This window comes from Salvia splendens, chromosome 1, assembly GCF_004379255.2.
Source record: "Salvia splendens isolate huo1 chromosome 1, SspV2, whole genome shotgun sequence".
Lineage (NCBI taxonomy): Eukaryota > Viridiplantae > Streptophyta > Magnoliopsida > Lamiales > Lamiaceae > Salvia > Salvia splendens.
Genome location: NC_056032.1, coordinates 6,275,155 through 6,290,238, shown reverse-complemented (window position 1 = coordinate 6,290,238; position 15,084 = coordinate 6,275,155). Strand labels below are relative to the sequence as shown.

The following is a 15,084-nucleotide window of genomic DNA, read 5'->3' as shown; positions in this document are numbered from 1 at the left end:
CGTCCCACATGTCTGCCGCGCCTCCGTAGGCCAACTGTCTGATTGCCGCAGTGCACTTTTGAATAGGTGTGTGCCCGGGTCTGCCAGCCACATCGTGCCTGAAGCGGAAACACAGATATCGACGCTCCAAAGCGTCAACAATACGCATAAACAGGGCCCTGCTTATCCTAAAATGCGGCCTGAAAATGTTGGCGTTAAACCGCGGCTCTGGTGCGAAGTAGTCGTCAAATAGCCGTTGATGTGCAGCTACGTGATCCCGATCAATCACTGCTCGGCGGTGGACAACGGGTCGAGGTCGAGGTACCGCTGGCTGCAAGGCCCGTTGTATCAGTCGGTCGATCTCTTGGGACGTATAGGCCTCCAACTATTCGTTCAAACGCCGTTCGAACTCCTCAGCATCCCCACCACTACCACCCGCGTTACTCATTTCGCGTTGTTGATCTTGCACAGAAATTAAGATAGAGAAAAAATTAGTTAAAACAAGTGGTGCAAATGAAAATGACGTGCAGATCGCGTATATATAGTGTTTCAAAAATTAAATAATAATAATAATAAATCCCGCTCGCCGATCGCTCGCCGATCTAGAGCCTGCAATGGCGGCCAGGAGATCGCCGAGCGCATCGCCGAGCGCTCGGGAATCGGCGTGCGCTCACCGTTTTTCTCACCGATTTGGCGCTCGCCGGCTGCAGTGGTTTGGCGAGCGGACCGGCGAGCGTCAAGAATCGGCTAACCGGTGCGCTCGCCGCTATTGGAGATGCTCTTATGAGATGTCAGTCTGTAGGGGAAATTACACAACACATACAAAATTTGTTCTCAATATTTCAATTTAGTATAAAAATTTTTAAGTTAACATAAACCATACCAAATGTTTGATGAAGGTTACAAGTTAATACATTCTGTTGCATTCTCATTACCACCGTTACTTTTTTATAATTTTTTCTCAAATCTATCATCCTACTTTATACTCCATTTTATATCACACAAGCTTGCTATTCATATAACAGCAAATGATATTCAAAATATTCAAAAGGCAAGGCATTTTCTTTTCACATGTGGAACAGAAATGAGGATGTCAACTATTTCTCCAAGAGGATACAGGAAATGATGGAGTCGGATGTGAGAAGCCACAGCGTCGTGGTGAAAGCTTCTGCGAGCTCGGGCCCGACTAGGCTGAGGCCATCCGCAACGCTGTCTCCTATCTGTCTCTTAACCGTCTCATCTCTTCACTATTCATGGGCCCCACTATACTTTTCATCCCATCTCTTAACTAAGAGACAACACCTGCAACCCTCCATCTCTTAATCGTCTCTTAACCATCTCATCCCTTAACTATTCATTCAATTTCATTTTTTATTTTTATTTACAACAAATTCAATTAATAAAAACACACTTCATTAAATAAAATAAAATAAAATTACAACTTAAAATTCTAAAAAAATTTAAAAAACACATAATTAAAATCCTAAAAAATATTTAAAATACATAATTTAATTTCTTCCGCGCACTCTACTGGTTGCCAAAGTTTGCCCAAATGTGCTCCATTAGATTATCTTGGAGTTGGGTGTGGGCGGTAGAATCACGTGTCCTTGCCCGAATAGACAACCGATCTTGCGTAGACGGATACACTCCACTGCGAGGCGGACTACTTGCGGTATAGCTTCCCTGGGTTTCAGGGTCGAACCAATTTCCCGCCTCAGGTTCTTTGTCGGCGACAATCATCTTGTGCAATATTATACACATATACATGATGTAGACCATATTCTCCATGAACCACGTACGAGCCGGGGCTTTGATAATGTTGAAGCGAGCTTGGAGAACCCCGAACGCACTCTCCACATCCTTGCGAGCAGCCTCTTGCTTCTGCGCAAAAAGAGCCTGTTTTTCGTTCACCGGCCTGTTGAACGTCTTCACGAAGGTTGACCACTTCGGGTATATACCGTCGGCAAGATAGTACCCCATTTTATACGGCCTGTTGTTAGCGATGAAGTTGATGGTCGGCGCTTTACCATTCAAAACTTCGGTGAAGAGGTCGGATTGGTTGAGTACGTTGACGTCGTTGTTCGATCCGGGGACCCTGAAATACGCATGCCAAATCCATAGCCGGTAGTCAGCAACGGCCTCGAGTATAACGGTGGGGTGTGTGCCTTTGTGGCCGCTCGTGTATGACCCCCTCCACGCCACAGGGTAATTATTCCATTGCTAATGGATGCAATCGACGCTGCCAAGCATCCCGGGGAATCCGTGCACTTCTTCGTGAAGTCGGAGCAGAAACTGACAATCTGCCGTGCTTGGCCTCCGAAGAAATTCGTCGGTGAAGGTTGCCCGGACGCCTTTGCAGAAGTTTATCAGATACATTCTCCCAGTGCTTTCTCCAATGTACATGTATTCGTCGAACACATCCGTGGTTTGTCTAGTAGCAAGCTGACGAATTTCTGCATTACATTTCTGCTGTGACTGGGACGGCCAACAGCGTCGAACCCTTCTTGGAAGAACTCTTCCCGGACTGCCAATATTTTTGCGACGTGCATAAATAGCCGTTTCCGCATGCGGAAACGGCGACAGAAGTAGGTCTCTCCCCATATCGAGTTGTCACAAAAGTAGTCGCGTACCAACCTTGCGGCGGCTTCCTCCTGGTTACGATGGATGTAAGTCCGGGATCGCCTTGGAGGCATCGCGGCTTCCTCCTCCTCCCGACGTCGATCTTCTGCTAGCGATTATTCCATTATGCGACGCATTTGCTCAAATGGATCCATAAATGATTTAAATTTGGGAGAAGAATAATGTTTTGAGAAGAAAATTAGAGAGGAAAGAAAGATGATTTGAGAAGAATAGATGTGTATTTGTGTGTATAAATGAGAATGAAAGAGGAATATTTATAGAATAAAAAAAGAACAAAAAATACCGTTCAACAGTAAAAAACGGTAACATTACCGTTATAATTTTTTATTTTTTGTATTAAAATCGATTTTTTTTAAAAAAATGATTTATTGCGGCAGCTTGACGACGCCTAGCGTCAGCCCGCGCCACATGGCGCTGGCGCGCGAGCCGTCCCTCCGGGATGAGATGCTCGGCGAGACGGGATCGGGACGGAAGGCTGCAACGCTGTCTCGCGGCCGTCTCGTCTCTCCGAGACGAGACTGAGACGCCCGCGAGATGCGTTGCGGATGCTCTAATCGTTACCGGAGGGAGAAGGGCTTGGAACATAGGCCATCTTTTGCTCTGCATTACAGTTTTGATGGGGAGAGAGGAAAGAATGAATGACAAAGTTCTGTGGTGTATGTGTGTTTTGGGAGCACGACCAAGTTCAGTACGGCTTAGCTGGAGAAGATTGCATTTGGCCTCGACGCTGCGGGACTTGATTTCGTCTGGGTCGTGAGGGATTGCGGGGAGGAGGAATACTGGAAGTGGTGATCTTGATGGTGGGGGCTCTTGACGCATTGTGGATGAAATTTGATTCTTGAAGGGGTGTGCAGCATGGGAATCGGCGGCGGAGATGAGGTGGAGAGAGGCTGAGTATAGAGAAATTGCCATAGAAAATTGTTGTGTGCTAACTTTTCCTTGAATAATACCCCATGTTTTTATGGAAATTGCAGGCGGATGGAGAGAGCGGCTGAGCATATAGAATGAATGCAGTAGGATGATAGATTTGAGAGAAAATTAACAGTGTTAATGAGAATGTAACATAATGTATTAAATTGAAACCTTTGTCAAACATTTGGTATGATTCATGTTAACTTAAAACTTTCTGTACTAAATTGAAATATTGAGTAAAATATTTCGTATATATGGTGCAATTTCCCCTCAGTCTGTCACATACAAGCTGGTGAACATTTGGTTTCCAGTTTGATTTTTTCCTTCAACAAAATTTAATCATAAAATTGAAACAAAATCGCATTAGTAAAGTTGAAATTCAAATTACGAAAATTAATTAGACCTGAAATGAAATTGCACTAATATATCTAAAAAACGGAAAGTTAAACTGAATCAGAAAGTTGAGACAAATCGCATTATCCCAAAAATAGTACTACTCCCTCCATCCCTCCTGAGTCGTATTCCTTTTTTGGTTGTCCCATTGTAGCTGAGTCGTTTCATTTTTTGGTAAAAAGTACTGTACTCACTCTTCATCTCTATACCTTTTTCCTTTCTACTTTATTATTCTTTTACTTATCTCATTTAAAACAGTTTTTCTTAAATCTCGTGCTGAAAATAAATGTCTCTACTACTGAGGGACGGAGGGAGTATAGTATTCGTAAAGTTGAAATTTAAATTACGAAACTTAATTAGACCCGAACTGATATTGCACTAATATATCTAATAAACAGAAATTTAAAATCTGAAAATTATTTTTTTGAGTATTATGAATAAGTATAGTAAGTACTGCATCCGTCTGCGAATAGGAGTTCCGTTTTTTCATTCTGGTCCGTCCGTAAATAAGAGTCTCGGTTCATTATTACAATAAATGGTAAAGAGACCCCACATTCCATTAACTCATTCCACTCACATATCATTTAAAACTAATATATACTAGTGTGACACATATTCCACTAACTTTTTTTCACCCATTTTTTTAATATTTCTTAAAATCTGTGCCAAAAATGAATGAGACTCCTATTCGCGGACGGAAGGAGTATGTTTTTATTTTGGACTTTAGTATTTTTCCTCGGTGAGGTTTGATTGAGCTTTGTTAACTTTTCTATAATTATATTGTAGAATTAAAAGTGTGAATTATGTTAGTTTTTTAATATGATTATATTTTGAACAATAAAAATTAAGAAAGGTAGGTTTGAACGTGATAAAAATGAACATTCTTTGAGGAATCAAAACTCCGACCATTCACAATGACAACGGAAAAAACACTAAGTTGGGATTCAATGAATTGAATTGATCATTGGCCTTTTGATTGATGAAGACGGTGATCCCAACAAGTGATATCAGAATTCATGTTTAGATAACCCAAAATGACACAAGTAAAGGTTGGCCCATAATGAGCCGGGTCCACGAACACCAGAGGTCGGGCCCGGAATGACCCGAAGTCAACTTGCATTAGAAGCTTTTTGTTTGATCTCGGTTTTGTGGGATGTTTGTTGAGTGCAAAACCCCATACTTTAACAGTGGTGTGTGTCTTACGAAGGATCGAGTTTGCAATCCCTAATAGATAAAGGGGCTTTGCTTTCAGTAACATTTTTCACTCGTTCTGTCATTTCATTATAGCTTTCAACTGCATTTCTACCCTCCAAATGAGAGGTTTTGGCTAGCTGTTCACTCACCATCAATGGTCTGCCATTTAGTCCATTCGTTGTAGCAGAGGCAGTCGGAAAATCAAAAGGTTGGAACCAATATGTAAGTGTTTCTCAAGTCTAATTAGTTTAGACATTTTGAAAGTGACTCAAAAACAAATGTGCATACTATGGCCAAAATGGATAAGATCAAACTGATGTGCAGACGACGATCCCATGATAATCATGGATCAGACTTAGAAAGACCTAAGTTGGGGTCAGGCCTAAGATGACTTAGGTTCGAGTCAAACTCGTCATGACAAGAATTCGACTGCACAACATCAGAAGTTCTCGGGTTGATCTAGGTTTGTGGGAAGTATTATTTTTTTTGTTTTTTTACCACGGAAAAAAAGCATCCGCTATACAAAACATCAAATTACAACCAAAATCTAAGAAATGAAAACATTAAAAAAAACCATTTCAACGAGCAAATAAAAACAATAAACCATCTCAAGCGTCCTCACTGTCCTTTACCTTAACAACATGATCAAGGTGCACATCTTTGATGTTACGCAACAAATGATATTGAAGAAATAGTGATGTACTCCCTCCGTTCCATAGTAGCGGAGACATTTCTTTCTGACACGAAGATTAAGAAAAATTGTTTTAAGTAAGTTAAGTAAAGGAAGAATAAAATAGGAAATGAAAAAGGTAGTGAGAATCATGGTTAATATGATCGATAAATAGACACAAATACTCCATCCGTCCGCCATTAGGAGTCTCATTTCTTGACGGTACGAGTTTTAAGAAAATGTTAAGAAAAGTGGGTGGAAAAAAGTTAGTGTAATATATGTCTCACTTGTATATCTAATAGTTTTAAAAGAAATGTGAATGCAATGAGTTAGTGGAATGTGAGACCCTATTACCATTTATGATAAAAGGGAACTGAGACTCCTATTCATGAACGGACTAAAATAAAAAAAACGGGACTCCTATTCGCGTACGGAGCAAATAACACTTAAAAGGGATGTTCAAGTATCATCGGTGGAATCTAAATGTTTCTCTTCTACAAGGCGATTCCAGCTAAAGACGCGAATAGTGTCACGGCAATTACTGCAATTCAATGTGCGCCTAGCTTTTGGTGGAAGACGAATTAGGCGTTCCCGATGATAGCATTCTTATAAATTCATACATGCTACGTTACAAAACATCATTATAAATTCTACTTTATTAACATAAATGTTCCAAAAACAATAGATAATGCATTGCTTAACAAATACTATATACTTAAATATTCTAAAATTTTATAGATAACACATGCACTATAAACATATCCTAGGTAATAAATTAGAAAATACCAACATAAATGTTCCAAAATTTTCTAGATAACACATTGCTTAACAAATACAAATATCCTAAAATTTTCTAGATAACACATGTATCATTAACATATCCTAAGTATAGAATGAGACAATACACGCATAACAAATTAATAAAAGAGGGAACTAACGAATAGTTGTTCTATAAATAGTTGTTCTATAAATATATCTATATACTCACAATGAAAATTCTACAATAATTAATTGAGAACTAACGAATGAATTACACTAAATTAACAGGGACAATCCTAGTATTGTAAAAATTTAATGCCCATCATTATGAGATTCTAAATAACCAATCAAATGGAAAGATCAATATCTATAGTCTAAATTATAAAAAGTTAATAATATTTACTCCACTAACAAATTCTCTCGCTTTAAAATGATAACAATTTTAAAGTTTCGTGATTAAATTATTCGGGCCTCGCGAATATGGGGGTTTGCATACCATTTGGCACACGTCCCCTATTGATCTCACTTTATATTCACAGATAGTTCAATCTCCACTTCATTTTTGAGCCACTTTGAAATTATGATTTAATAATAATGGACATCATTTAAATGTTTAATAATATTGGAATATCTTCCAATATGGAGTATCTGAGTCTAATTAAATAGGTATGTATCCTAATCTCAATGATATGATATAATATTTAGTTAAAGGTATATACAGATGTTTGCAAACAATAATATTTAGTTAATAGATAATTGTGTCATTGTGAGTGTTAATCTTTTTATATAACTTAATGATTTTGATAGGGTGTAAGCATCTTAATTAGATTTATCAATTCAAATAAAGGGTGTAATGACAACTAATTTAAACAAATTAAATAAATAATGTATGAAACAATATAGCCCTCAAAGTGTCTGACTCAAATTTAGATAAGAAATTAGTCCGAAATAAATTTGTTATATACATAGATATTTTTTATTTTTAAGAGATGGATGTAATATATTTATATGTATTAATTTTGCTTGATGAAATGGCCAATGTGCTATTTTTCTTTCCTTAATAAATATTTATTTTATTTTATTTTTACTTTCTATTTTGAATATAAATAGTCAAGATACATTCACACATACGAGAATAGACTGATTTCGCGTGAAATTCCAAATCTATTTAAAATTTGTTTATTTACTAAATTACATGCTAAAAATAGTAATGTTCAAAATCAGAAAAGTTACGTAGGAAAAAATATCCCTATATTATGCAATTAATATATATTTTTCATCATATGCTTTCGATGTAGTAATAAATTTTCCTGGATGTCCTCCACGAGAATTTTAGATATAATTTTTATTTGTTTTATCGTCGCCGAAAGAAAATTTGAGATAATTTTTTCAGTTTTATTAAGATTTAAAGTATACATTAAATGCAATCATACGATTATGTAATTTATTTTGTTTTTACATGAAATTATTGTTTAGTGGGCTTTTAAATAAACATTCCAAATCACTGTTAGATTTGGGCTTATTTAGGTATTTGGGGAATTATTCTCAAATAGTTTGCAGAAATTCTGTCCCTTTTAGAATTCAGCGAACCTAAAACCTCAAATCAGCCACAACTAAAAACCCACAACACAGCCGCCGTTTCTCAGCTCCGCCCTACTCACCCGCCAACTCCGACTACCGGAGCACCACCGCTGTAGCCTGTTCAGTAAGTCCAGCCGCCAAATCAACCGCGGCTCCTACAACCTATATCATCAACGCAACCCAAAATCCGTTACCAATTGCAAACTCCTAATCGCGCAAGCGAGCAAGTTCAGAACAACGTTGTCAATATGGGAGGGTCTAGACACCAGATGAATAAGTCACATAAAACTCGATTTGCTTCGAAATCATCCCGCAATGTTCATAAAATTTCTTCTCAAGGTTATATTTTATTTTGATACATATTGTATAAATTTGATTACATGTGTTGCAATTTGAACTTTTGTTATTTTCTTATCAGATAAGCTCAAGGTGTCAAAATCTGATGGTGGTATTGCTAAAGGAGCAAAGGCCGCACGGCTGCAACGTAACAAAATGGTATATATCTGTTTTATCTTTACGTGTTTTTGTTGAATCCAGTGATAAATAAATTATACCTAGTGCAATCAGAGTTGAAGCTTTTGGTTTTTAATTTGAACTATTGTGCACTGCAGATGAGAGAGCAGAAGAGAGTCGCAGTTTTGAAGGAGAAGAGGGCATTGTCGGGGCCGTCAAGCCCCCCTCGTGTTATTGTAAGTGTGATTGATGTTGTTGTTAAGCTGGAGATGGCTACTATTGTGTTTTTTTTTTTGTTTCTGATTTTTGAATATTTTAGGTGCTCTTTGGGCTTTCGGCTTGTGTAAACTTGAATGCCGTTGAAGAAGATATTCTATCACTGCTATCTGAAGAGGGGCGTACCACTACTTTCCCAGCTGCTGCATCATCAGAGTACAAACTAAGAACCACAGTACGTTCACAATAACATCTGTTACCTTTATATCCAATCTATGCATGGCTTCTGTAGTGATGTAGCTGCCTCGACAAAATTAGGATGTTACTATGCTTATAGTAATGGAGCTTAATTCTTGAAATGCTTATTTTTCCCGTTTATTTTTTTGTTTTAAATTTCATCTCATTATTCTGTGTTTTGTTGTGGTTAAAGTGCTTTGTATATGGGTCTGTAGAGTCTCTTTGAAAAAAAGAAAAATGGTATTTAACTTATGTTTCGAATGATAGGTTTTAAAAGCTCCTCATGGTGATCTTGTTGCGTGCATGGAAATGGCAAAGGTACTATATTTGTTCTTCCATAATCAAATATTTGGCTGATCTTTGAGTTGCATACGTGTCTTGCTATTAACATATTTCCTTCTCATGTGCGTGGAAATATATATTTCGCAGGTTGCTGATTTGCTTGCTTTTGTGGCATCTCAAAACTCCTTACATGAAGCGGATGATACTGTTAGTTTCATCGATTCGTTTGGCTCTCAGTGTCTTTCAGTGTTCAGAACACTTGGTCTACCAAGCACCACAGTGCTGATTCGTGTATGTAATATTTCCCATACTTCTTCTGTATGCATTCATTTCTCCCTCACCTTTACTTTCAAAAACTTGAGTACATCCTCTGATTTTCACTTCAGGATCTACCTGAGGACTTGAAAAGAAGACATGAACTAAAGAAGATGTGCATGTCAGTGCTTGCTCCTGAATTTCCAGAAGATTGTAAGTTTTACCCCGCTGATAAAAAGGATGAACTGCATAAGGTGCGAAACCCTATAATTCATCAGAAATTAGTTTATGATTTCCTGTTGGTCCATTTCTTTAGTTGGCTTCCACAATTTATATGATTTCAAATTTCTTTCTTTGTTATAGTTTATGTGGCTTTTCAAGGAGCAAAGGCTCACAGCACCTCATTGGCGAAGCCAACGTTCTTACCTTATGGCCCAGAAGGTATAACTAAATCAACATTATTTATTCTGTTAGCATTCTGCACAGTTCAAGTTTTAGGTTACTTAGTGAGACAGATTTTATCACATTTATTGAAGCTATTGTATAATTTAGTCAGATAGCAGTAGCACAAAGCTCCTCATATCTCTATTGCAGTAACTGAATCATGGTGTCCTGAATGTACTTTCGTTATCTCGAAATATATTATGTTGTTAGCAGTCACTTTCATCCACCTTCAATCTCTAAATTTATCCCAATACGTACCTTTTTATAATCTTTTTTATTGAATAATACGAAGAGAAAAGTTCCTTTTACTATCACTAAGATAGAAAAGGTCCCTTATATCATCATTATTGTAACTGGATATGGGTAAAATAGCTTTTCTGAACTGATCTAGTTTGCTGCTTAAAGAATATGAAGATAAAATACAAAGATGAAAGGACTCACTACCCACTTAGACTTTTTTTATAATGTTCCCCCTATTCGGAGAGTTGACATGAAACTTAACTGATGTGCCCAGTAGTCATCTATAAGATAAGAGTCACACACTGCATGTTCAACTGTAGGCCACATTATTATAGTGAATTGGCTTGAATTTTCGGGATCATGCTGCTCTGACTGTCTGACACATCAACTGTCAACATGCAACAGGTTGAAACGGAAACTGATGATACTAGTAGTTCTGGAAAATGCACACTTGTCCTTACTGGTTATATTCATGCACACAGCCTCTCAGTTAATCAACTGGTGATATATTCTGCCTCTGTCATTATTTTGCATGAAATCATGAATGCATATGTTCTATGTCTGAATTTTTTAAGATCAGGTTCACATTGCTGGAGCAGGGGATTTCCCACTGTCTAAGATTGAACTCCTTAAGGATCCATGTCCCTTGAATCTAAGGAAAGGAGCAGACCTCATGGATTCTGAGAATGATATCCAGGTTTGTTACAATTCCAGTGAAGTAGATATTCTTTTCTGCTAGTGATAGTTTGGATTCGCTCTTACAAATTAAACTGTCCAATTTTGCATTTGTATTTTGGATATTTTGATTGTTTGAAGGATGCCTATGTAATACTGTTACTTAATGTCTATAGGTGGGAAATGCATGTTTTTCATTATACACACCATAACAAAACTTTATAGGTCAAATATTGAAGCCTATTTCATTCTTTTGTTAAACTTATACAAGACAAATAAATAACAAGAAGGGGGAAAAGTTCAGAATTTTTTTGTTTTACTTGTAGCAGAAAATGTTCCTAAAATGAATTTATGCAGGTGATGCCCTGCCAATTTTGTCAGTCTCAAAATACAACTTGATAACTTTTCACTAATTGATATTCATTTATTCAATATCCAACAGTCTCCTGTATAGGTGTTTGATGCTTCTTTATTAAGAACTCACCATTGGCCTCTTGTATTCATTCTACTATTTGTTGTTTTCAATGTGCAGGTGGTGTCATGCCTTACCGCTGATCCAATGAAACAAGAGCCTTTAGTTGTTGAAAATGCTCCCGATATATTGGCCGGAGAACAGGTATACACTGTTATTGGTGCTTCATAAGTTTTCAGCTTCTGGATAGTTTTTCTGGTTTTCTCACCTCTATTCTAGTTAATGATTATGTGATACATGGAAATTGTCTACTCTTTGTTATTCCTGTTCCTGCTTCTTCCATTTTCTGAATCTTCTTTAGCTCGAAATGGTATCTTCTTACAGTTTCTTCTAAGGTTTTTGTTTGTTTCAATTCAGACATGGCCTACAGAGGCAGAAATGGCTGAAGCAGAAAGAAATTACAAGGAAAAGAAGATGAAAAAGAAGAGGCTTCCTAAGGGCATCTCTGAATACCAGGTTGGAAATTGTCTTCATTATCTAAAATCAATTTCGCTTAGTTTGTACTCCCTCCGTTCCATGTTAATAGAGTCATTTTACCATTTTTGGAAGTTCCAAGTTAATTGAGTCATTTCTATATTTGGTAAAAAGTAACCCCCTCTCTTACTTTATTCTCTCTACATCTCTCTTACTTTATTCTCTCTTACTTTATTCACCAACCACTTAACACACTATTCTTAAACTCCGTGCCGAAAAGAAACGCCTCTATTAACAAGGAACGGAGGGAGTATCTAGTTATTTGTTATGTCATACAATTAGATAAATTAGTGCAATCAATGTATATTGATTTGGAACATTTTTCAGGCTGCATGGATTGTGGATGATTCGGATGCTGATTATTCTGATAGTGAAGGTGACGATGATGGTATGGTAGTGGATGATGGTGAGAATGGGTTTCCTGGCCAGAAGCTTCAGAACGATTTTGATTTTGACGACGATCAGGCTTCACTAAATTTGCGAGATTCTGGTGACGAAACCGAAACAGAGTCTGTAATGATGATGGTGGGTATATCTAGTAACTGGTAGATTATTTCAGTAGCATCCACTTTTGGATGCTGAAATCTTCTTATACTCCCTCCGTCCCCAAAGAGTATGAACTTTGTGTTCGGCACGGATTTTAATGCATGATTGGTAAAGTAAGAGAGAGAGAGAGAGATAGAGAGTTTTTTAGGTATTGTTAGTGGAAATTGGGTCCCACCTCATTAGAGAGAAGAGAGTTTCTAAAATTAGAATGTTCATACTTTTCAGGGACGGACTAAAAAGGAAATAGTGCATACTTTTCAAGGACGAATGAAATATAAAATAAAAAATAACTAAAAACTGATTCATATGCATTACTTTCTCATTTGAAGTAGTTTGCTTTCCCAAATCTTTCGTGGAGCCATTTTTCAGCACAGGGTACAAAGAGTTCACTTATTTATACTCAGCCTGTATTTATTCATCTTCTTTGTCCTATACAGGATGGTGACAACTTTACTAATGAGCAGATTGCTGAGCAGATTCGAAAAATCAAAGAAGAGCATGCAGAAGATGAGGGTATATTCCTAAGCATTTGATGTTTATTATGTTGGCTTCTTGTAATTTATCTGTGTGATTAAGCATGTCCAGTTTCTTTAAGATGTAGCAGTAATAATGAAGAAATTATAAGACTAACTTCGTAAGCTATTTGCATCTGTTCCTTCCAGAATTTCCTGATGAAGTAGATACACCCATAGATGTTCCAGCCCGGAAAAGATTTGCTAAATACAGAGGTGTAAAATCATTCAGAACTTCAACATGGGATCCTAAAGTATGTGTTTGCTTTCGATGGATTGAACCAATTTGAATTGTTGTCTCCAGTCATAATGTTGACCAAATTCATGTTTTGGCAGGAATCTTTGCCTCCTGAGTATTCTAGGATTTTTGCATTTGATAATTTCACGAGAACACAAAAGCATGTTCTGGCAAAAGCTCTTGATATGTTGCAAGAGGCTGATGAGTGTGTACCTGTTGGCTCGTATGCAAGGCTTTATATCAAGGATGTTAGTGCTGGTATTGCATCCAAATTATGCACACTGTCTAAAAGATTGCCAGTAGTAGCTTCTGGTCTCTTACAGCATGAGTCCAAAATCTCTGTGCTACATTTCAGGTTACCTTCCTCTTATTGAGTTCTCTTTCATATTTATAATATGCATTAATGATATTTATATTATTTGACAATATTCAACTTGTCCTGTCTTTAGTATTAAGAAGCATGATTCATATGAGGCTCCTATCAAAGCAAAAGAAGAACTCCTATTTCATGTGGGCTTCCGCCAGTTTACATCTAGGTATTTTTCTTTCCTATATTTGCCTCAGGAGTCGGCAACAAAAGAGAAATATTTGCTAACTGATCATTGCTCTTGTAACCACTTTTGCCTTCTGCCTTGACAATACAGGCCAATATTCTCTTCAGATAGTATCAATGCTAGTAAACACAAAATGGAGAGGTTTCTTCATCCGGGAACATTTTCAGTAGCTTCAATATATGCTCCGATATGTTTTCATTCTCTTCCTCTAGTCGCCTTAAAGAGCCAAGGAGAAGACACCTATCCTGCAGTAGCTGCAGTTGGTTCATTGAGAAGTGTTGACCCTGATCGGATCATACTCAAGAAAATAATTTTAACGGGGTAAGTGACACATGCCTCCGCATCATTCTCTTGAAATTTGCACTGCTTATGTGAACTGTATTCTGTTCATTGCAACTTGTACACCAAAAGAAACTTGGACATGGCACCTAACATATTAGAATGAATCTTGTGCAGTTATCCACAACGTGTATCTAAATCAAAAGCAACTGTGAGATACATGTTCCACAATCCGGAGGATGTAAGATGGTTCAAGGTAATGTTATCAATATCTGTATGTTCAACTTTTGGCACTCTATTCACAGAAATGTCGGTCTGAACGTATTAATTTCTCGGTGTTTGTTCGTTGCAGCCCGTTGAAGTTTGGTCAAAATGTGGCCGTCGTGGTCGCATTAGAGAGCCAGTAGGAACACATGGTAAGTCCACCACTGAACTATGTCTCTGGCTAGATGGTTCAGTTTAGCAGACAATCACCTGTCTTCTCGTTTGATTCAGGGGCAATGAAGTGCATCCTTAATGGCGTCATTCAGCAGCACGACACGGTTTGCATGAGCTTGTTCAAGCGCAGTTATCCCAAGTGGCCTCAACAATGGTTTCCATTAAACTCTGGATCAGATTAAGCTTTGGCTGAGTTCAAGTATGTCTCCATCGACTGAAGCAACAATTTTGGATTGTATATTTGTTTGTGAGAATGAGCCCCTATTTATATTCTTGTTTTTTCATGTTTTCAATTATCATCAAATCCATCTATTTACATCACTCGCTTATGTATCTTAAATTGACTACAGTTTATTGTTTGACGAGCAGTTTTTTGTGTTGCTATAAGGCCTTATTTATAGATGAATAGAATTTATAATATTGAAGATATTTTCATATATGTAACAACCTGTCTTTTATTGTTATTTTCATTTAATATTAATCAACTCTTGGAAGAATATTTATTGAAATATTGGTCGTCCATAAGTTTCATTTAATAAAGTTTCATAATAAGTTCTTCAACTGGTTTCCCTCAAATTCTTATGAGATTGAACTGTGAATAAGTTAATATATTCTTAAGTTTGATTTAAGATGATTGGTAT

The 15,084-nt window shown here is 37.2% G+C and overlaps 1 protein-coding gene across 1 annotated transcript; it reads left to right on the top strand.

Annotated features, from left to right (window-relative positions):
• The first annotated feature begins 8,100 nt into the window (after nt 1-8,100).
• On the top strand, nt 8,101-14,924 carry LOC121794899 (pre-rRNA-processing protein TSR1 homolog). Its single transcript, XM_042193294.1, has 21 exons — nt 8,101-8,467; nt 8,547-8,623; nt 8,740-8,817; nt 8,901-9,032; nt 9,302-9,352; nt 9,464-9,607; nt 9,703-9,825; nt 9,935-10,012; nt 10,661-10,756; nt 10,836-10,952; nt 11,463-11,546; nt 11,760-11,858; nt 12,204-12,401; nt 12,860-12,935; nt 13,085-13,188; nt 13,271-13,527; nt 13,622-13,708; nt 13,817-14,047; nt 14,183-14,261; nt 14,358-14,421; nt 14,501-14,924. The coding sequence occupies exons 1-21, from the start codon at nt 8,377-8,379 to the stop codon at nt 14,623-14,625; spliced, it is 2,391 nt and encodes a 796-aa protein (XP_042049228.1). The 5' UTR covers nt 8,101-8,376; the 3' UTR covers nt 14,626-14,924.
• The last annotated feature ends 160 nt before the right edge of the window (nt 14,925-15,084 follow it).